The sequence below is a fragment of the Balearica regulorum genome, chromosome 1 (assembly GCF_011004875.1).
Source record: "Balearica regulorum gibbericeps isolate bBalReg1 chromosome 1, bBalReg1.pri, whole genome shotgun sequence".
Classification (NCBI taxonomy): domain Eukaryota; kingdom Metazoa; phylum Chordata; class Aves; order Gruiformes; family Gruidae; genus Balearica; species Balearica regulorum.
Window position 1 is genome coordinate 212143895 of NC_046184.1, and position 23586 is coordinate 212167480.

General features: G+C 42.0%; 1 protein-coding gene and 1 long non-coding RNA gene across 5 annotated transcripts in view; one reads left to right on the forward strand and one right to left on the reverse strand.

Annotated features, from left to right (window-relative positions):
• The window catches only part of PICALM (phosphatidylinositol binding clathrin assembly protein), a 72566-nt gene extending 62772 nt beyond the window's left edge, over positions 1–9794 (reverse strand). For all 4 annotated transcript variants that reach the window (XM_010301363.2, XM_075742484.1, XM_075742485.1 and 1 more), the window contains exon 1: positions 9378–9794. In XM_010301363.2, coding sequence (XP_010299665.2) covers positions 9378–9507 — 130 coding nt within the window. In that variant the 5' untranslated portion in view covers positions 9508–9794. The remainder of the gene's footprint in view (positions 1–9377) is intronic.
• A 2276-nt stretch (positions 9795–12070) lies between these two features.
• Positions 12071–17516, forward strand: LOC142599946 (uncharacterized). The gene is made up of 3 exons (XR_012833445.1): positions 12071–12207; positions 14724–14841; positions 17434–17516. It is a non-coding gene; the product is annotated as an uncharacterized LOC142599946 (long non-coding RNA).
• The last annotated feature ends 6070 nt before the right edge of the window (positions 17517–23586 follow it).

Genomic DNA, 23586 nt, shown 5'->3' on the forward strand with positions numbered 1-23586 from the left:
GCCTTGGCCAGCGGCGGGTCCGTCTTGGAGCCGGCTGGCATTGGCTCTATCAGACACAGGGGTAGCTTCTAGCAGCTTCTCACAGAAGCCACCCCTGTAGCCCCCCCGCTACCAAAACCTTGCCACGCAAAACCAACACAATGTTTTAGCTTTAACTATCATAGAATGATTTGGAAGGGACCTTAAAGATCATCTAGTTCCAACCCCCCTGACATGGGCAGGGACACCCTCCACTAGACCAGGTTGCCCAAAGCCCCATCCAACCTGGCCTTCAACACTGCCAGGGATCCAGGGGCAGCCACAGCTTCTCTGGGCAACCTGTTCCAGTGCCTCACCACAGGGAAGAATTTCTTCCTAATATCTAATCTAAATCTATGCTCTTTCACTTGTCCTATGACTCCATGCTCTTGTAAACAGCCTCTCTCCAGCTTTCCTGTAGGCCCCTTCAGGTACTGAAAGGCTGCTGTAAGGTCTCCCCAAGCCTTCTCTTCTCCAGGCTGAACAACCCCAACTCTCTCAGCCTGTCTTCATAGGAGAGGTGCTCCAGCCCTCTGATCATCAAGGGCTTAATGACATTTGATAGGCTTAACAATGCTATTGTGGTGGCAAAGCATTCCAACTGAACAGATCTGGAAGAAAGTTTGAGGTAGCTACCTATTAGCTTCCAAGAACTTAAAAATACAAGCCTGTATCCAGAACATCATTTTCCCCCAAAGCACATAGTGCGCTATCCCTGTATTTCAAACAGTTTACAGCAAGGAGTTGTGCATCTTGAGCTTTTCTATCAGACAGCTAATCAAATGCAGCAACTTACTATTCATTTCATATCCTTGTTATAAATAACTGTGCAAAAGTGTTTATATTTGGTTTCCATTGACTTTTCTTTCATTCCTACAATTAAAAACCACTTCACGTATATTTTTGATACTTAAATTTTATTCTGCAATGCTATACTGTGACACTCATGACTGAAATGCAAGCACTCCAGGGAAAAAATAACTCCTATTGAATTTAAGGCAGGTTATTAATACATTACAGAAGAATTTATTACAAGGATAATAAATCCTGATTTAGTAATTTGAATAAAAACCAGCTAATTAGAGCATGTCTATACCAATGAAAGCAAAGTGATATGGACTTTCACCCTGATAATTAATTCAAAATTAAAAGCTACCTGAGGATTCCAGTATATTTCTAAACAGTAAACAAATTTGGCTTGTCAAGAGGAAAACTGGAACAAAATGAAAGGAAAAAATAACACATGGATATTGTTCAGAAAAGTATTTTTTCCTGTTTAACTGCAACTATGATTTGAACAGTACTAGTTGTAATTACTTTTTATTCATCATGAGCTACAAGTAAACCACCTGAATTTCACCCCTAAAACTTACAAATTGACATAATCACTTATCTAAATATTAAACTTACATGTCTCTTGTAAAACAGAAGAAAAGGATGAAGGCATTTCACAAGTAAGCTAGCTTTACATCAACACAGAAATGAAGAATTGTTTTGTGATCTACAACTGTATGTAACTGCGATATGTAACGAAGCAAATATTCCTAACAGACTGATTTTTAATTTAAAGTTATTTTCAATCTCTTCATAACAGTATATTCGCTGAATTACAAACACCAATGGTTTCTGGCAAATAGAAAAAGGGAGAGACAATTAAATCCAATCAAATTACACAACCATTCTCCGTATGGTGGCTTAACCATCACAATAGTTTAAACAACTTTTAACATTTCACATAAAAAAATATCAGGTCAAGAATACATAGAATTGTGGATGAGAAAAATTCATGAAGTTTGAAATAGGTTGCAATGATGCCTATAACTATTACAGTAATATTGGGGGGCGAGGTGAAATTCAAATTCAAATTCAAGTGTGACCCAATTTCCAATTAAACATCGACCAATTTGTCAGTAAGAATGGAGATATAAGCCAAATAAAACAAGTGCAACTGCAAACAAATGTAGGTAAAATGCTGATATGATTTCCGAACATATGGGGAGAACAGGGGAAAAAAGAGGGACACAATGCTACATAACAAAACTAAAGCCAAATCAAAAAGCACACATCTGAAAAGCAAGAGACAGGTACAGAAACATTGCCATATCACATTACAGCTCATTATCCACCCCAGAAGAATCCAAACATAGCCAACAGCAAAGTGAGTTCCAAGCAGCCCTTAAGAACACCAAGGAACACGAAGACACCTACTTCTACTGTTTGATAGCCAAGACACTCAACCTTTTGATTTAGCAGAGAAAGCAACAAGTCACAGACAAAGCTGCTCTGAGTGGTTTCATGGAAATCGAAAAATCTGAAAAATAAATAGATTTAAAAACATGTTTGCTTCTGTTTGTAACCTTAGTTTAAAGCTTGGTATATTATCCATTTTGGGTCTCGAAATCCAGTTTACTATTGGAATTTTAGGAACTTGCTGTGCAGCAGAAAACCAGTGGGTTGTTTCTGTTAGGGCCTTGGGAGGAAACATGGGGGGAGGGATGTGTGTTTTGTTTTTTAACAAAACTAATTGAGGAATGATATGAATTTCATTATCATCTTTTTCAACAGGGTAAGACTCCCAGTTTTTACAAGTCATTAATGTGGAAAAACTTTTTTAATACACTATTTGACTAGGAAATAATGTTATTAAAGATTCACAATTTGCGCTTTAAATCGTATTAACTACTAAAAATCAACAAAGGTTACAAACAATAGAAATACTTTGTTCATGTCATAACATACAGCTTGCAACTGGAATAGCTACTGCAAGTACCACATTTAGAGTAAATATGTGAAACACCAGAGTGCAGTTTCAAACCATGCAAACTTATCACTTCCTACATAAGCAAAAGAATCTCTGCTGCTAGAATGGCATCACTGCTACAGCGTACGGATGTTGTGACTGAAGGACTGCTTGCTTGGGAGGAAGCAATAAGGAACATTAGGATTTCCCTCTGTGCCACCACTCTTTACTCCAGTAAGGGTGGGGGTCTTTTTATGCTTCGTGCTAGGAATTTACACTCCAAAGTTAAGTTTTGGTGTAGATCTTGTAATTTTACACCATCTCTTTCAAGTTAAAACTTTTAAAAGCCCAATTTACTCATGTTCAATATTGCAAATGATTCAGATAAGCATTACTTTAATAAAGCTCCTTTAGCAAAATAGCATAGGGTTGTTTAGTCAGAAAATCCAGAGTATTTGTTAATTCTTTATGAAATGCTTAACTTCATTGAGTTATTTTCACACAGTTAAATACAGCTTAGTTGCCTAATTTCTCAAATCTCAATGCCCGATTTGTCATGTATTGCTCATAACTTGGATTTGATTAGTAGACTTGAGAGCACCACACGCTGGCACTGAATTTACTAACATTATTTTGAAGTTTAGAAACTACCAGCTAATTGATAAAGCTCTGATGTAAAGCTACAGGTGAAACACAAAGTGCAACAGTATTTCTACTTCCTTTGAGTTTAGAAGGATACATAGTTAATAAAAGTTCATACCCTGCCTGCTCAGATCACATTTCACAATGGAGAAAACTACTAGAAGAGCAAGAAAAATATTAAAACCAACAATTTTATACCAACATCAATTTCTTTCCTTTCCACTTGGTTGCAGCTTTTTGGCCAGTTATTTCTCATTTACTTGTAATCCGGTGCAGACGTAATCAGTAATGAAATCTCTCTCCTACCTAAGCCTTTGGAAGACAACATTCAGCTCCAAATTACAACTACTTCTAGCATTAAGACTTCAACCAGCAGGAAATCTTAATAGTTAAACTCACATACTGATGGACAAGAAAAAAAAAACAAACCAACAAACAACCAGCAAACAGTTCTTTAACACAAAGCAAAGTTTTCATTGCTGCAGCAGCAAAGTTTGCTAAGATACTCAGAAGTAAGAACACATACTTGAGATTATTGCTTTAAACTTGCATTATGAACTATTTGGAAATGTTTAATAACTGTCCCACTACAGGACTTCAAGATTTTATAAACAAGTCATTTTTAATACCTACCTGATTTCTTCTAAAATGCTTGAGGAACAGCTCCTGCACAGTTTACAGAAAATATAAGAACGTGCATATATGACCAGTGGTAGACCAATAGGCTATTTTTTAGGAAGTAATTGATGTTTGAGAATTAATGAATTGAAAAGATTATAGATATTGAGAAACTTAAATTTAAGAAGGCTGTTAAAAGAATTAAGCTTTCAAATACAAAAGGTGTCTCTGCTCCAGAAAATGTATTGCATTTTCCAAGGAGAGCAAGAAGTCAGTAACATTTTACAAGTGAACTTTCCCAGCATTCTACCAGCATCACTTGCTACTGTGGTGTACTGATCATGCACTTTACATAACGCAACATTCACCAAGCAAAAAAGAAAAGCTTTAAATTCCATGTTGGATAAGTCATCCCTTCTGTATTATTATGCAAACTAGTGTTACTTTGTGAGCCAAGTCACTAGGAACAACTTAAAACTTTCACATCTACAGATCAAACTGATCTTCAGATTAGGAACTAAAGACTGAAATAGATCATTAGGTCACAGGCTGAATTGCAAAAAAATGCCTCTTTCAAGCATCACCTTTAGAAGATATGAGATGACTCAACCATGAAAAAAAATAAATCACAACTAGAGCTATAGCCCAAAGTTACATGACACCTGAATAACCTCAGCTGATGGGAAACAATGGCAGTATGAAGAGTCACAGTAAGCTGATTGCAGGTGTCCTACAGCTTCTCCTCCTTAGTTCCTGCCTCTTACTTCATCCAAAGTAGAATACTGCTTCAGGCTAAGTAAAATAAAACAACAGCTGCAGAACTAAATGGCTATTCTTTCCGCAAATGAGCAGCTGTGGTAGAAAATCAGCCCTCTGGCAGTCTAGAGGAGTATGACAGTTCTCGTACTCTACTAAAAGGCACAAATATTCCAAAGGAGTTCTAGTAAAAAGTTAGGAAAAGTTGTCTAAGGAAGAAATTATAAAAGAATCATGGAAGAACAGAGAGGAAAAAGGAATACTTCAAAAGAAAGTTGTAATACTGCAATTATCTGTATTTGAAATAATTACAGTTACACAGAACAGTTCTAAGCAAAAACAACAATGGATTGCCTCCAGAAATTTAAGTCAACTGCAAAATGGGAAGCAAAGCCATGAGAAACTTCAGGTAATCTTGCCAAAACCAGAAAGAAAATATGAATTTGGTGAAGTACTACGATACCATAAATGGAACGTAGACAATCTATTTCTCCCGGAGAACACAGTAGTATCCACAGACACTAGGAGTTAACTCACCACATCACTGAAATAATCCAGTTACGCTTCAGTCCGTAAAGGCAGGCAAGCACTTAACATACTGTTTTTTTCCCAGCTTTACCATACATCTCTTGTGAGATACGGGGAAAAGCAATAATCCTTGTCCCTCAGTTCTGCAAGATACCCTCTGCATACCATCTCATTTGGAAGTGGAAGCTATTCCCAGCACAGACATAAAGGGAGTCTTTAGCTGGACTTTTATTTGTACTAGTAGTAGCCTCTAGACAAAACCAAAACAGCTGACACTAGGGACTTGAGACATAAGTTCTCAACAAGCTCAGTTAAGTTTACTTTCACTTGCACAGCTTTTCACAAACATCTGCCCAACACAGGGCATGGTCCTGGTTTACTGCCTTCCTTAAAAATACAGATTTTTCTTCACAATAAGAAGTCAAGGAAGTTACACTCTGGCATAACTATAGAGAGATTTCCTGTTAAGAATGGATAATTACAGCATTGCAACTTCCTTCCAAGCCATCCATCCACATTCTCCTTTAAAGAGCACTACTCCATTAGCTACAAGCAGATAGGGTTACTACACCATTCAAGAACCCAACCCTAAATGTGTCTCACATCAAAATTTTTTTTAACTATACTCCACAACATGCACATGTACACAAACATTTTTATGCTCCTGAGATATAGCACTGCTACAGCTGTATCACTGAACTGACCTAGCAAAACATTCTACTTGGTAGTAACTATATATTTTCTCATTTCCCTAATATTAATTATCCACCACACATACATATGCAAGCACACACGCCTCCTTTAGAATCATGTAAAAAAGAGTGAAACCTGGCAACAAGTTATCCAGCATCATTTACATTCAAACAACCTAAAGCATTTGTTCTTAGCATCACTATACAGCACCGAACACAGCAACAAAAAGCTAAACACGAAAGAAAGGGGTATACAAATCTCAGTGTACAAGTTAAAACCCACAAACCAGTTTTGAGTTATCACTGCTCAGAGAGGTGTGAAAACTAGGACAAAGTCCTCATGAAACTAGGTTTTCTGTAAAAGAAATTTCACAAACTATGCTTTGAGGGTTTCAAGATTATTAAATCTGTCTGATTACTGTAAAACAACTAACCCATCGTTACAAAAGCAGCACCTACATTACAAAATAGAATCATTATCCCAGCTATAAGACTGGGCCTCCAAAACAGGAGAAAAAGCTGAGAAATATCCTAAGTGCAAGTATATGACCCTAAGATTGTTGCTACCTATCATAAGCCATGTCCACTTGTAAATTAGAATTGTAATTCTTTCTCCCTCAAACCAAACAAACAAGTAAGCTTTGTAACAGGAGACAAAGAACATTCTTTAGAGTAGATTATATTTTTATCATTATGGGCTACAAATGCCTTTTTACATTCTTTGATTATTGAGGTAATGGTCACTGAGGGAAATAGAGATGGAATACACAAGCCTAGGATGGGGAGCACTTCAGCTTTGGAACACCATAGACAGTGAAGAGCAAGATAAATAAGGATAGGAATAATCACATGCACAGATACCTATGTTGGATTCCCCCCCATTTGTATGATTTAATGTGAGGCTGAGCTACTTAAATGTGTTTGTGATAGCCCAAGCTTCATAAAGAATTTCAGAAATGGGACAGTCAGAGATTTTGAGATCTGTACAAGTAATACAAGTACCACATTAACAAGAATGTATTTCATGGTCACAGAAAATGCTACAAATGCAACAAAACTAAGACTTCATTCCAGGACAGTATTAGAAAACTCAGCTTATGAATGCATCCAGGACACAACCTTTAACAAAGTAAGTTTTATGTATCATTATCACAATAAACACTAACTAGAAAACTATTTAAGAAGCATGCCACCTATGAAGACTGGTATATTAATTGCCATTCACAGTGAGATGTCAGTTCACAGGACTTATCTAGTAGTTAAACTGTTTATTGTAAAAGAAAGATACGTGCAAATAATTCAGAGGTGGGGCTTGAGTCACAGCTTGTGCAAAAAACATTCATTTTTAAACATACAACCATAAACGGTATGAACAAAGAAAATTTCTAAAATATGAAACTATGTGTCATTTCCTGATGCCAGGAACAGAGACTCCCAACAAACTTCTCGGGGCAGCATACAAAACTTATCTACCTATTTTAAGCACTAAATGACTAGTAGTAAAACAAATTTAAAAAAAAAAAAGTAAGTTTGCTTTGCTCCAATAAAAGAATTCCCTGAGAAAGAGGCAGGAACTGTGACTTTTGACAGGGAAATACAGAAATGGGCTTCTCACCCAGCAACTACCAGACAGCTTTCCAAGCAAGTTCAAACACTCTCTTCAGCAGCATCCTATAGGTCTCAATTAGGATGTCCCCCAGCAACCGTGTTCAGAACACCACCACTGTATACACACGCCAATCTGAAGAGCAGTTGTCTGGTCAGTTTGATGGTCTTTTTCATAAAGCTTATACCGTGAAATAATTCAGCTGCTAAATGCCCTATTACTGAAAGTGTACTTTTAGTACTTTTCCAGGCTGACATAGTTTTTTTTTTTCCAGAAAGCCTCCCTTCTGTTGTGTGAAATCCAGTAACACCATGACTTCATACATAAGCCGTATGACAAGGTGTTTTCTCTACCTGAGACTAAGTTACTTAGAGCCCAAAGATTTCCTCAACCTTCTGACACCCTGGGCTGACCATAAATAGCAAAGCCACCCAGTTACTACTCGGTCTTCAGGCAAGAGATGAAATGGAAGAGGGAATACCAGAAAGAAACTGAGACATAGGTTCTGGGGCTACCCTGAAACAATGGATCACATCCCTCTTTGGTACTTGTAGAACAAGAATTTCTTAAACCTTTAAGTCAGACGCATTTCGGTGGAAAGAAAAAATAATGACAGTACAATTAATCTTAGTACAATCATCTGGTCTTCTCATCTGGATACAGAGCAACTCAGAAGGCACAAATTCAAGACGCATGAAGACCCAACCTTCTCCTCACAGACGTGAGTGGGAGGAAAGGAGAAAGCATGCATACAGAAGGCATAGCCACACATCTCTCTCCAGTATCTTTCCTTACATATCAGGGGAAGTGAAAAGGGGAGCAGGGGGAGAAAGAATGGTTCTTAAAAGGCCTAGACTAAATAGATGCAAGATAATCAGGTATTCAAACCAGGAACACGCTCAGTCCTGTGACCTTACAGCTTAGTGGAAGACATACTAATATGAACTTCAATGCTCATCATTTTCTTCATAATCACCTGGATGGAACACAGTTGATAGAAAGCCTTTTAAGCCTTCCCGCTTTGGATCTATTTTTAATAGAAGCTGAAAAATGGCCAGTCCCTGTATAAGATGTTAGGCTCAGGTACTAAGGGTCTAAAGGAGTCCTCTTAGGCCCATCTTCGCAAGCAAAGGAGACAGACTAGAAAGGATAAAACTAAGAACACCACCTTTACTGAGAGGGATTAGCTCCTCAAGTACTCATTTCACATTATTCTATGTGGAAGAGTTACAAGAATCATAGAGAAGCTTTTTTTTTTCTAGTAGACTATCTGGGAAACAAGATAACTGATCAGCTATTCCTTCTTGAAACTCTGGCACCTCCTCTACAGAATGGGGGAGTGCTGCCCTAGCAAAGCATAAATGAGATCAATTAGTAAAGAAATTACAGCCCATTCCTCTGCTTGGCCTCCATGGTTCTCTCTCTCCAAGGAAGGGGTATAGGGCAAGCCCTGTCCTTCAGAAGCTCACATTCTCCAGGGCCCTGTGCATAGGGAAGAGCTAATAAGGCCCCTTCTGGAGAGCAGACACACTGAACAGCCTCTCCCGAGCTCTCCATCGCCACGTCCCCGATCCTACCTCCCCCCCCCAGGAGAATGCCCTATGCTGAAACACACAGAGCTCCTCTTCGCCTGACGAGACTTCACGTCCCCGCGAGGCCGGTGGGAAAGGAGGCAGCCCCACAGCGGGTACTCCGCTCCACAGGACCCCAGGGCAGGGGGGAGCCCGGCGGGACGCGCGGGGAAAGCCCTTCGGCCGCCATCCCTCCCGGTACTCACAGTCCAGGTGCTTCTTCTTGGGCCCCATGACCTCGTGGGTCGTGGCCTTGCAGACGGTTTTCGAGACCGCCGAGCCGGTCACGCTGTGCTGCGCCGCCGTGATGCGGTCGGTGAGGCTTTGGCCGGACATGGCGGGTTGCTGGCGGCGCTGGAACCGAGAGCGGCTCCGCTCCCTCCTCAGGGGCCGGGACGGGAGGACTAGCCGGGGGATGGAGCTGCACGGACTCCTAACCCCGCCGTGCCGCAGGCGGCCCCCCGCTCCGCCCTCAGGGACGGACCTGTCACCCGAGCAGGGACCCCTCCTCCTCCTCCCACCCCCCTCCCCCAGCCGCCGTCCCCTCCCCCTGCGCGCCTTCCGCTCGGCCGGGGACAGGGGACACACACTGAGCTCCGCAGGAAAATGGCGGCGGCGGAGCTCCTCCTCGGATCTTTCCGGGCCGCCCGCATCACGTGATCCCCCGGGCGCCCCGCCCACGTGACACGCACCTCCCCTCTTCACCGCCTGCGCCCCGTGCGAACCTCCTTGGGGGGGGGGGTGTCACGTGGGGCCGCGCGCGCCCCCCGGGCGGGTGTGGCGGGCTGGGGCCGGTCGGGGTCCGTCCCCTCAGCGCCCGGGGGCGGAGGGCAGGAGGGCGGGCTCAGCCCCCCGAAGCTGCGCCATGCCTCGGGGGGGGGGCCGGTATTCCTTCCCCTTGGGCAGGCAGCGGGCGCGGGAGTCATCGGTGGGCCCCTGTTTGGGTAAAAATGTGTAAAAAAAGCATGTGGGGCGTCTCCGCCCTGAAGGGATTCTTTTGTGTCTCTCAGCTTGGAAAGTTTTGTGGGAACTCCTTCAGTGTCACCTTAGACAATGACAGTGTAAAGGGAAAGTCTGTTCGCAGGCAAGGAGGAGTTTGGAACTGTGTGGCTGCTGCGATGGCTCAGAGTTATTTTTATTTGAAAGCTTGCCAAAAATTTCTCAAACGTACATCACAGCAAGCATAAAAAATCTGGTTTTCAGGTCTTTCACGATCAGCCTCCCACTGTTTTGCTACTCAGCTAACGCTTCTCAGGGCTCTTGGACTTAGCTGGTGGCTCTGTCCTTGGCTTGTTGGGATTTTGTACAAAGTTACTTAATGTTTCTGTTCATAAAAGTTAGCTAACTGTTCCTTAAGGTGCCTTTTGTAAGCCTGGTACCTATATGACCCAGACGCAGTGGCGGACAATGAGGAAAAGCTACTGGAGTCATTACCTCCTACTATGCATCACCAAAGTGCAGTCACAGCCTCCCACCTACCTGCAACTTTCATTACTTGTTACAACAGGGCTCTTCCCCTTCCTGAACGCAGAGCAGCAAATAATACAGCGAAACCTCAGGATTCCAGCAGCCAAATGTTCTTCCTCTCCCAGAAGTGCCTCCTGATGAGTCATCTTGGAACTGTCCTTCATCCATGAAGCCACTGAAATATTTTTTAGGCAACTTAAACAGAAGCAGTATACAAATGATACTCGTCTCTGTCTGCTTGACAGGATATATAAGTAGGATTATCTGTTTATAATACGTAAGGAAAATCAGTGTCAGAGGAAGGACATCTGGCGAAAGCTGAACCCAAATAATGCCATTGCTGTGTGTGTGGAATGAGCACTTGCACATGTAGAACTTGCTTCCTTCATAATGCCAGGCTCTTTGAAGATACTGTCGTGTTTGTGTTTCTTGGCTCCTTCTGAACTGCTTCTGGAGTCCCAAAGATCCATGCTGGAGAAATAAATCACTGATGTATACAGCAGCGCACTCTGAGATAAGACAGCGTTAGCATAAAGCTTCGCACCGTGAAAATACTGAGACTGCTATAGCCTATTGTTACAGCAACACGTATCGCTGTGAATACATCATCTTTTTGTATTGTTTACAAATTATACTGTAAATCATGGATATAAATAATTTTGACACTGCTGGTATTTTTTACGCTAACTTCAGCTAGGAGCAGGATTTCAACACCCCACTTCAAGTTGCTATTTGGAGAACTTCCATGGAATTGGCCTAAGTAATTCAGGTTCCCTCAGTTCTTCTTATGCCCGTCGCTTTCTCCAGGAAGAGCGAAACTATCCAAACAGAGGAAGCTTGTGACTCTAGGAGTTACTGAGACCAGATTTGGACAAAATATCTCATTCCTAAGGGGACAAAAAGTGACCTCGGTCTTAGAGGTCCTAAACCAAAAATAAATTTAGCCTTTTTACAGCTCTTCATACGCACAGAAACCTCACAGTTTTACCCCACTCACTTAAAAAGTCTGCTCGTTATTTTTGTTCATAAGCAGAAATGGGAGACAGAAGTGATGGGAGAACTTATTTTTGTAATTGTTTGTTGCTTTTTAATTGCTTGGGAGCCACTTGATACCATTACTGAGAGGAGCTTGAAGCACTGTGATAGATAATATCTGAGCACCTCCCAAAGATTTGGAAATTGAAATCAAAATATTATCTCTTTTCCTTTCCAACCTGAAGAAAACAAGTTTGATTAGTTTATAACTCATTTGTTTTTGTTTGTGTGCCTGGGTGTACTTGAGAATGAAAGGAGAAAGGAGTATGTATCTGAAGAGAAACTAATGCAAAGATAGGAGTCCTATATTTAGCAAAGTGGCAAATATAAACAACATTCTTTTCTCTTGTGAAAAGTTCTTCCAGAGTCTGGATCCAGCTCCTGCAAAAACGCTGTATCTTGCTTTCACAAGCCTCCGAAAGTGTCGGTGTTCTGCTGGCATCCAGCTATCCTGGAAGGACAGATGAGCTGACAGGGCTGTTTCTCCCCATGGGTATTGTATAGCGCTGAAAACTTCGCCTCAGCGTGACCTCTGTAATTTACTATGTATATCACTTTCTTACAACAGTGTCATTTCTACTCCGTGCGGTGCCTGCCGCACTGTAATGCCTGCAATCCCACTGGGTGCTTTGGTGTTCACAGTGCTGCTGGCATCCGTGACTTCCTCCACACTTCGTACTATTGCAAACAATTAGGCAAGCTTTGAGTTGGGGGACACTTTGAATCGAATGTAGCTTCGGATTTAAAACAGGTGTTTCAGGTGAATATCAGGTCTATTAGAAATTAGTCCTTCTGGGGCACAAAAATGGTGAGGCGCAAAGCCGAGCACAGGCTCGTTACCAAGGACTTGACAGTGTGTCTGGAAACAGCAACCATAATCTGGGAAGTGAAGGGAGCTGATAAAAAAAGTTGCAGAGATGCAAAAAATTTGAAATAAGGCTGGGAACTGCTGAAGGGAATGGTCAGAGGGACAGTGATGCGGCAGGGAGACAATGGGAAGGAAAGCCAGAGGCAGTGAAGCCACCTGAATAAGATTGGGAAACACTTTTTCAGTATTACAGAAATGATTTAGAAACATGCTACAATCCAGATGTTTCCCATGACCGGTTTCAAGGATCACCGTAGTTTCATTTGCTGTTAAGGGTAATATTTTCCCCAACTTTTAAGGAAAGGTGAATGTGATGTCAGGCCCAGGGATTTAGCATCTGTTTCAGTTAGAGACATGAGATAAAGAAAAGAATATGCTGTAGGAAACAGAAAACACCATCTCTTTGGCTTCCCGAATGCAGCTTGTTATAACATATGCCCGTGTCTATGGTCTCTCAAGACTATATGGTTCATTTCTTGTGCACCTCTGGCAACGCAGAACTCCAGAGCAGCTGCATGGCTAGAACCAGGCCACTCATGGACTGTATAGAGCAATCTGAAGTTATTGATGCAGCTCTGAGTAGCCTCGTTTTGCACAGCCTAGTAGAACTCTGCCTGTTTAACTGCAATAGAATAATTTCAAAACCATTTTCAAAGAGTTTGGCAAAGATTTACCCAATATTGCTTTTCTATGAAAGACATTTAGAGTCATACTCCAGCTTGACTATAAAAATTCAATATAATTTGCATCGCCATAGCAACTTCATCAAATAATTTTATGGGCAATAATTAATTTCTTCTTGTAGCACCTCTAAGAAGATAAACATGAAGAAACTGGTACATAGAAAAGTTACGGTCAAAGTGACACTTGTTAGTGGCACAGTGAAATAAAGTAGCCCACGCACGTGGTTCTCATTACCCATGCTGCCGACACAACCAGGCAGCCAGCAGAGGTATGTGCAGACTGGCCAGACTAGATGTGAGGGGAGGAGGCGGCATGACCATTGAGGACTGCGAGAGTATCGCAAAATAGCCACAGCACACAATGGAGTTGGGCTACCAGCAGGTCGAGGGAGGTGATTCTGCCGCTCTACTCTGCTCTTTTGAGACCCCACCTGGAGTACTGCATCCAGCTCTGGGGTCCCCAGTACAGGAGAGACATGGAGCTGTTGGAGTGAGTCCAGAGGAGGCCACGAAGATGATCAGAGGGCTGGAGCACCTCTGCTATGAGGACAGGCTGAGACAGTTGGAGTTTTTCAGTCTGGAGAAGAGAAGGGAGACCTTACAGCAGCCTTCCAGTACCTGAAGGGGCCTACAAGAAAGCTGGAGAGGGATTGTTTATCGAGGAGTGTAGTGTAGTGATAGGGCAAGGGATAATGATTTTAAACTAAAAGAGGGTAGATTTAGATTAGATATAAGGAAGAAATTCTTCCCTGCGAGGGTGGTGAGGCACTGGAAGAGGTTGCCCAGAGTGGTTGTAGAGGCCCCCTCCCTGGAAGTGTTCAAGGCCAGGCTGGATGGGGCTTTGGGCAACTTGGTCTAGTGGAGGGTGTCCCTGCCCATGTCAGGGGGACTGGAACCAGATGATCTGTGAGGTCCCTTCCAACCTCAACCATTCTATGATTCTATGATTCTACTGTTTTAATTCATAGCCCTTTCCACTACTCCAGATGTGCTCGTTTACACCTCCAACGTTCCTCTTGCCCACACATAACATAGTGACCCGACAGGTTTTACTTTTGCTTCTCTTGTATCCAATTTGTATGAAATTGTGTTTCTGATCCTTCAAACTTTAAGTACTCAGTTCCTTTCTTTCCTAATGATCATTATTCCATTCTCAGTCCATTCCTGCTTCAAATACATCACCACCTTCCATCTAAATACCCACCTTGAGCCTATCCAGAATGTTCCTGCTGAAATCATCTGTTGCTCTGCATTCCTCTTACAGCACCTGTTTTTCTTCTAGCTCCTGTCTGTCCTCACATCCTGTCCAAACCTCTTGTCCTTGCAGACATCTCTGTTTTAATTCTCTTCCCTCTTTCTGGAAATGGTGCCAGCTTTGATGTTTCTTTTGTTCCTCTATCATTTCCTCTCTTGTGCCTCTCTCTATGGGACCAATATCCACCATCCTTCCTCGTAAGAAGCATTTTGAGCTCTGTGGCTTGTGTCACCTTCTCATGCAGCTCCAGTTCACTAGTAGTCGATGTCCCTTGCTGTTCTGTTCCCCAAAAGGAAGTGGACTTTGTCAAGGAAGAAAGTAGCTGCCTGAGAGCTAACGTAACTTTGACATGAGAAAAGCAGGTAGGAAGGGAGAAGAGTCAGTACTGTTTCATGGGAGGGCAGCAATCAGAACTAATTTTATTAGGGGTAGGGTATCTGGGTAGGAGCTCCTGTGCCATATGAGAAGATCTAAGTAGAGGTGGAAAACAGATATGATGCTTCTGAATTCTGTTGTGGGTTATAACACCTTTCTCTCCTTGCCCTGACACGAAACTTGCACATTGCTAAATTGATCGTGTCATTAATGCTATAAGCAAATGCCTTCAAAACCTGGATTGCTACCTGGCAGACAAATGCGTGTAACAAATGCCTTTTGGAGTGCGAGATAGAAAGGAAACAAGCTCCCCTACATTTTGTTCACACTTTCCAGTGGATGTGTCAAACACTGACACCTCTGATGAGCGAGAGGTATTCCGTCCCCTGTGTCTGCTACGCATTGCCCATCAGCAAGCATTCCTAATGCACTCCTGCTGCTCTTTCCTAAGGACTTTTTTTTACACATCCTTTCTCGGCAGCAGGCACTCTCACAGTAACTCGCTCAGAGGCTGCAAGAGGAAAAACAAACCTTGCAACACAGCCTTACCAGCCTAGGTGCACCAATGTACTTCCCCAAAATTTTTGGAGACCGTCTTTCATACAGGAAAAACAAGTGGCCCGGTCCCAGCTAGTGACACTGTCTCTATCCCTTCCCCCTAGTTTCATCTTGAAAACCTAGAGCCTTGCTGCCAAATACTTCTCCCCATCATTCCAAGCTGGCAGCGTTCCTGAGACTTGGCAGGAGATAGCGTTTGATAAGAATCCTTCTCCGGGCACTTCTGAGAGGGCACTGTCATTCCTTTCACTCCCCTGCCAGTTCACAAACACCAAGCCAGCGGGGCGAGTGCAGGAGGAACTGCATTCCTTTTGGGCTCCTGTAACTCAGAAGCAGCTCCTATAATTTTCTTCAGTCACCTTTGAGCTAAAAGCAAGTATAACATGCTTCAGCCCCAAAGGAATATTTTTAAGGAAAGTTATAAGCAAATGAAAATGCAGGGTATGAATGGAACAGCCACTTCAGCCTGCTGCCAAGCTATAATTGGTACTTATGCTCACACTCTTGCACACACATACGTGCAGCAGAGCTTAATGGATTCCCTCATTAATGTTGAGGCTCATGTGCTCATGCTCTATGTCTGGGAAAGCTTTACACCCACATGAATTTTGATGTGGAGCTGAAACAAAAATGTTGATGCTGGCAATGCCAACTATAGAGACTAAATAGCTGGGTCCAGTCCTGCCAATGCTGACGTGAATGGGGCTTCTCACCCAGAAGAAAACCTATGTGTGAGAAGTATTCTCACCATCTGTCTCTGCAGCAAAAGTAAATCCTGCTTCCCTTCCTCAAATGAATAAATCCATTTATGCCAATGAGTTGTTTTCGAGCCCTGTACAGGTAGGTCCCACTCCCTGGTCTTTATGTGAGATCTGAATCTTGCCCGCTGGAGTGAGTCAGGCTATCAGTGTTTGGCTCTGTGCTTCGGGGGTCAGTGACTGCATTTACATGTGGGCAGACTTCATGCTGATTAAATCAAACCGCTGTACTGAAAAGGACATTAACTAAATGCCTCCCAACATTTTGATGGTGTATAAGCTATTCTGAATCTTAAAATCAATAGAGGATTTGTCCTAATTCATTCCAGTACGCACAAGTACATAAAGGAAGGTGCTTTCCATTCAGTGGAATGGAGGAAATGCATAAAAGAAGAAATGAACTGGATATTTAAAATTACTTTGTTTTTCACAAGCTGAGAAGCAAAGAATTACAAGTAATATTGGAGTGACTGTTCTCGCCTTCCCTGTCATTGTGTTTCCTGGTTTTATTTCTTTGAGCTCTAAAAGTAATACTTTCAGAGCAGCAGTGGTGCAGGCTTGTCTTGATAATGTGCTTCAGCCATGACCCCTGTCTAGAAACGATTGGATTATATGTTCTGCTTGTTTCCTCTACTGAGGCCAGGGACAGATGCCGGCCAGATGTGACACAGCGCTTCTTTCACAACCATATGTCAGGCACCCACCTTTCTGCCAGCTCCTCGGCCTTGGGGAGATCCCACAGTGGAGGGCCAAATGCAGGAGAATACACAGTTATAGTTCTTCCTCGGGTTGTGCCTTCTCCCTGACTCCCGCCGCTGCTTGCAGATGGACTTGAGGTACCAGAGAGAGGATGATACGCTGGGAACAAATGAATTGCCAGCACTACAGAAGAGGAGTGGGAGAGGGGCTACAAAAAGGCTAAAATTCCCTTGGTAGCCTCCTGGTAAATCCAGATAGGTTTAAAGCTACAAGTGAATCTGGCAACGAACTTCTGTGACTTCAGTCCAGAAGACGCCTACTGTGTTGGAAGTTGCGTGATGAGGACCTTCCCGCTGGCAACTGGCTGCAGGCCAACAAATTCACTTTCTACGGATCACAAAATCACTGGAATTTTTACTGGTCATTTTTATGTGAATGCAGGACCAAAGAGTGGTAGAGGATCTGTATCTCATTTTTATGCGTCCACCTATCCAATTCTTCTCTTTGGACCACTTCTGTGTGCTTTCACTAATCAATTAAGCCCTCTCTTGCCTTTTTATACAGTGTCCCTTTTCACTGGAAAGCCAGACGTGTTGGCAGTGCTTGCTACCGGAGGAATAAAGAAGGAATAATGATCCAAAAGAAAGGATTATACTCTCTCAAATTGCACTGGGATATTCTCAAGTCAAACACTCACCCTGCATGTGTTGGTATTCACTTTAAACATTCTCCAAGAGCCTGTTCATTGCTGAAGACTTTGTGCATTGCAACAGCAGCTGAAACCTAGGAAGAGCTACAAAAGCAAGATGCTGATGAACATTCTGTGCACCTGTGGTTTTCAGCCCTCACAACCTAAAAACCAGCGAATGATAAAGGGCAAAAATGAATATCAGATGCGTTGAACTGATTCAGATTACATAACCTGGTTGGAGGAAATAGGAGAAGGTAAGTAGTTTGTGCAACAGCTTGTTGACCTGAAATATCAGATGCCTAAAAGAACATTTAACTAAGAACAGCTGTAATGAAAGCAGTAGTGTAGGCAGGTAAAACCACAGATCAAATACTTTGTAGGTCCATATTTCATCACACGCAGCATGCTTTCTGATGCCAAATTTTGTTCCTATTGAATCTATGGCAAAATGCCCACCGACTTCAAACAGAATAGGTTTTGTCCCTGCAAGCTAAGAGTACAGCCAGCAATACCAATGCAGTATAGAAATGAATTTTGTAGGTGAGGAGGAGGGAGTTGGTACTGCAAATTTAGTGCCTGCCTGATCTTAATGCTTTTATTTTCAAATTAACAAAACTCTTTTGCTCTTGGGACATTATATCAATCATTATTTTCTAAGGTCCACAATATTTTAAAGTCTGTTGGCTGGAGTGCTCAATGCTACTAAACATTATTTAGTAAATATTTTTAAAATAGTTAAAGTATTCAGAAACATTAGAAACATTCTTTGCAAAACAGAACATTTTGGTATTGCAGCAAGTTTTGTTCAGTAAAGGTCTTTAAACCTTGGTACTGCTATTCTCTTTCTCTTACCTCTTCCTCTGTCCCATGACATTCTGTTTGCTGAAGTTTATTCAAACTTATATTCTTAAGCCTTATCCTGAAAGTGGATTTGATAAATCTTTGTAATTGTTTGACATCTCTTAGCATTATGGCATGTACCTGAGCATGGGTCTGTGAATGGATGTGAAAATGAAGAGCAGAAAACAAACTAAACTTTTTGTGCAATTAACTGATTTTGCATCAAAATAAGTAAAATTGCCAGCAGTATATCTGTAATATTTTAAAATCAGATAAAAATAGGATTGCTGTATTCTTTAATTAGCATAGCTGAAAGTTAGCCAAATCAGCTTCGGACACAGCAGGAAACGTACAGTTTGTCCTGATTTTGTGGGGAATGAAAAAATGTAATACTTGGCACATGAACTAACTATGCTAACCGAAAATGTTATTAAAACATATTCAACTAAATCAAATATGGTGGTTTACCAGAGATTAGTCCACATATTTTAACAGAACAGAAGAGCACAGTTTTAAAGTTTTGGACTACTGAAAGAAACAAAATCTAGAGAGAGTGATTATCAGTGACATGAAATTTTTGAGGAAAACTACTTAATATTGAAATCGGTAAGCAGAGTAACATCAGTAACATCATCCCCTACAAACAGTTTTGTTGATTTGGGAATCCAGTCTTTTATTGCAACTGAAATTGCAAGGTGTTTCAACTTGAGTGAACATTTTCAAATGTTAAGATGTTAAAAGCCACCACTTTTTTAATTTCTATGTGCCCAGTTGCATGACATGGGTTTCGATGAGGTTAGAGGTATAATATTAACATGGGATAAATTGTTTATTAAACAGGAACAAACATCAACTGAGTAAACATCTTAGTGCTTACAACGTCTAGCCTAGATGTAATCCCTTCCCATGCATGATGGAACTGCAGTCTTACTGGCAAATACTTTCTTGTGCAAATTTCAGGGCAGAATTCTAATGGTTGGACTTGATCTTAAAGGTCTTTTCCAACCAAAACAATTCTATGATTCTGTGATTCTCAAAAGCACATCCTTAAGCAAAGATACTCTCAAGAGAAGGTCTTCAAACCAATCCTGTTACAAAAAGGTAAAACTGATTCTTCCTGAAGCAGTGAGGACTGAATCCAGAGAAATTCCTTGAGAAGGGGTATTGCTACCCTCCCTGCAAAGTTTTACTGCTTTAAATTGGAATTTGAATTCCTGCCAGTAAGGTTATGAAGAGCAAGGAAGCTGGTGAAGGGTCTAGAGCACACGTCTGATGAGGAGAAGCTGAGGGAACTGGGGTTGTTCAGCCTCGAGAAAAGGAGGCTGAGGGGAGACCTTCTCGCTCCCTACAACTACCTGAAAGGACGTTGTAGCCAGGTGGGTGTTGGTCTCTTCTCCCAAGTAACAAGTGATAGGACAAGAAGAAATGGCCTCAAGTTGTGCCAGAGGAGGTTTAGATTGGATATTTGGAAAAAAATCTTCACTGAAAGGGTTGTCAAGCATTGGAACAGGCTGCCCAGGGAAGTAGTTGAGTCACCATCCCTGGAGGTGTTTAAAAGACGTGTAGGTCTGGCACTTAACGACGTGGTTCAGTGGTGGACTTGGCAGTGCTAGGTTAACAGTTGGACTTGATGATCTTAAAGATCTTTTCCAACTTAAACAATTCTATGAACGATATTCAATAAATCAGTGCATGTGGCAGCTCTCTCACCATTCACTTCTCTGTAGGCAGCCCAACTCAGTTTGGGAGCATCACTGTCCCCTATACTACAGGGCTATGTGCAGACAGCTAACAAATTTACATTTACTGGCCTCTTCTGTCTTTAGAAATGCTTACTTTTTTTTATTTTTTTTTCCCCAAGAACTTAATTATGAGGATTGCCTCATTCCTGGTTGTGGCATTTCACAGCTTTAGAAGAAACAGTTACCTGAAGAAGCTTTCCAAATTGCATCACAGAACATATCTCTTGGTGTTTCTCTAATCCAGATCATTTTGTTTCCTAGAAAGGACAGCTTATTGTTTCATAGGACTGACTTTCCCCTGCACAGATGGTTTGCCTGTTAAAAAACTATCCTTCAGAAACCACAGTAGAACATGAGCACTCTTAGGAAATAGTTCCCAAATTTGGGTTTCTGACTCTTCATGAAGTTGTAGCAGTCCTGAGTAAGGTTGTGTCCGTAAGATGTATCTGATAGTCACACTGGGTGAAGATTATTATAGCCCATCTGTTTTACAGACAATAAACACCAAGACAGGAGGCACAAAGACAAGAAAGACCCTAAAGACTTGAGGTGAGGGAGAAATCTTGCCTTTCCTCAAGTCAGAGCCACTGATTCACTTTACAACACACTCCACAGAGCTGTGACCTCTTTCGGTGAAAGACATTCATTGGGCACCCTTCCCCAAAGATCCTCAGATCTCTTTTCCACCCCAACCCCATATCCCATTGGTGGGGGCAGGTAGGATGGCTCAGTGACCCCACAGGCTCTCAATTACTTCTCCCTGATACATACTCTCAACAAAAGCAGAATGCACCCAGGTTCTTTCATAAACAAAAAGGGGGGTGTGGGAAGCATTTGTCCCCTTAGAGACGTGCTAAACATCTCATGGGTAGATGGAGCATAGCTGAAAACAAAGACCTAATTCCAGGGCTCTTGCAAAAACTTCTGGCCAGCACTGTCTCTTAAAAAAACAGACTGGGGGAATGTAAACATGTGTTTGGCCAGTAAAGGAGTCGTTATATAAATGTTAATTATGAAGAGAATTTCCCATGAGTACAGGGCTTTTGACACAACTTTGATCCCATGCAAGACACAAGTCTTAGGAGTCACATGCTCTGCCTTAAAACTGTGCTGACACTCTGAGCCCGAAAAAGCTGCAAGGGCATTTGCTGTAGCACAGGAACAGAAGAAGCTTTGATGATTGAAACTGAAGCTTGCACAGCATCATGCTGAAGCAACCCTCTGTTTAATTAAAAATTTCCATTGGTCAGAACATGTGAGTATCTGAGTATGATCCCTGGGTGGCCCATGCATGAAAAAATACAGGAAAAAAATTTCTAACAAGCTTCCCAAACTCTCTCCTGTTCCCCGTAATCTAGCTGAAACCAGCCGTAAAATCCATGTACCTCATCCGCTCAGCCAGCTATTATCTTCTCTCCAGGTTTCAGTGCCTTCTTTTGGTCTCCCTTCACCTCCTGCCTCTTCCCAGAGGTCTTCATTTTTCTTTGCAAGGCTACACCTACAGAGTACACTATAGCAGCCTACTGAGCAGGTAGGTGTAGTAATGAGATGGATTGCTGAGCTAGAATACCTACAGTGTGTACTGCAACCCAGCTAGTTCATTCATTGTATGGAGTAAATGTACCCTTAGGTCTTCTCCGTCTCCTTCCTGACATTTTTTCCTTGCTTCCTATGCTCTTCTCTTGCTTCTCTCTCCCCCCTTACCTTCCTCCCTCGGTCTTCTCATGCTCCTAATCCAGACATACGCTCTGCTACTCTCCTCTTGGGACACACTTTTTTAAGTAGGATTAATTGAAAGCTGCTTTTCCCTTAATGAACAGCAAACAAAATAGCTAATAAAAAAAGAATTACATAAAGGATATACATTTGGCATAGTGTGGGCTATGGAGTTGTTACATTTTTGTTGTTATGGGTGTGAGATTCTTCTCTTTGCTCTCAGCATTTTGAGCTGTTAGGAGCTGACTTTCATGCTTTTTTCCTCCACAGCCAGGAGGAATTCAAGTCAAACTGAACTTTCCAAAGGAATGCTGGGATTCTCACAGGGGTAACATGACTCCGGGCTCCCACAAAAATCACAAGAACGGGGGACAACCTTAGGCTTTCTTTGCTGTGAATAGTGCCATTTAGTGAAGGGAATGACTCACCATGTCCAAAGTGAAGCCTGTCCTTAGACCATCGGGGTGAAGGCACCAGAGGACTAGTTTAATAATCAGCCTGTCGGCATTGCTGGTGGCTTAAGCAGACACTGTGACAGTCCTCTCCTCCTCCCACTACGGCCATCCCTTCCTCGTGTGCTGCCCTTGTGCATGCAGCATCTGTGCTGCTGGGTGATGAATCCAACCAGGGAACTTATCTGACCAAAATATAACACTGGCCTTTTTTTGCAGGGTTACTTTTCCAGTCGAATCAGAGTTCCCTGATCCAATATGTGATGTGGCTCCGAAGCGTGTCAGCACAGAGTAAAGGTGATGAGAGGTGGGACTGTACAGGCAAGAGTGGGAGTTTAGGGAGGTAAAATTGTGCAAGTGGTCTTTGGCAGTCTGGTGACTGAATATTGAACCATGCTTTGGGACTGAAACCTTCTGTCTGCCTTGCCTGTTAAACTCTTATTGCATGTGTTGCTCTATAAATAATGTCTTTTGAAACTATTGTGAGGCTATTTTAAAAAAGAAATACAGTTACTGAATTTTCAGTGTGATTTATCTTCCAGCCCTCCTCCCTCCCCAGTCCCCTGCGGCTGATCATCTCATTTATGTATTTAACAAATGTGAAACAGAATACTCCACTGCTTTTCTCCCTGTTCTTAAAAAAAAAATGGTGAGAATTCAGCCTTTCAAAATGACAAAGCAAGGCAACAGGACTTCTGCCTAGGAAGAAAGACAGAGATCTTAATTTGAGGCTTTAGAGGTTTTCAAATAGCAAGAAACAGTTGAAGCATTTAAAAACCGGAATTCTTAAGCAACCTTTTAATTGAAGGAGTGTTTTATATATCAGAATATCTGCCCATATCCAAAGGGCTGTATAGGAGTTCTGTACATGCATTGGAGAGAATTTGTAGTCACAGTTCTGAAGATGACAGAATTTGAAACATATTTATTTGCAGTAAAAATCTGCCTCTGAAGGAGAAGATAATGGTTTGTTGATAATATTGATTCTGAAATAAAGAAACTCCATGGTGTCAGAGGGCCAGCTTTTCCAAGAAGAAGATTCTGTGAGTGCCATCAGTACCTGCAGAGTAGGCAACAAATTATGCACCCTGACCTATGGCTTCTAGCCATGTTACTTTTTCTTCTAGTGATGTAATAACAAGCTCCAAAAGGGAGTCAAAGCCTCAGCTGTATTTAATATTGACTTACAAGCTTTTGTCACAGGCAAGCATGATTTCCTGATGTCTTTGACACTCAGGAAAGAAGGATGACTGAGAGACCTATAAATCTCGAAGTC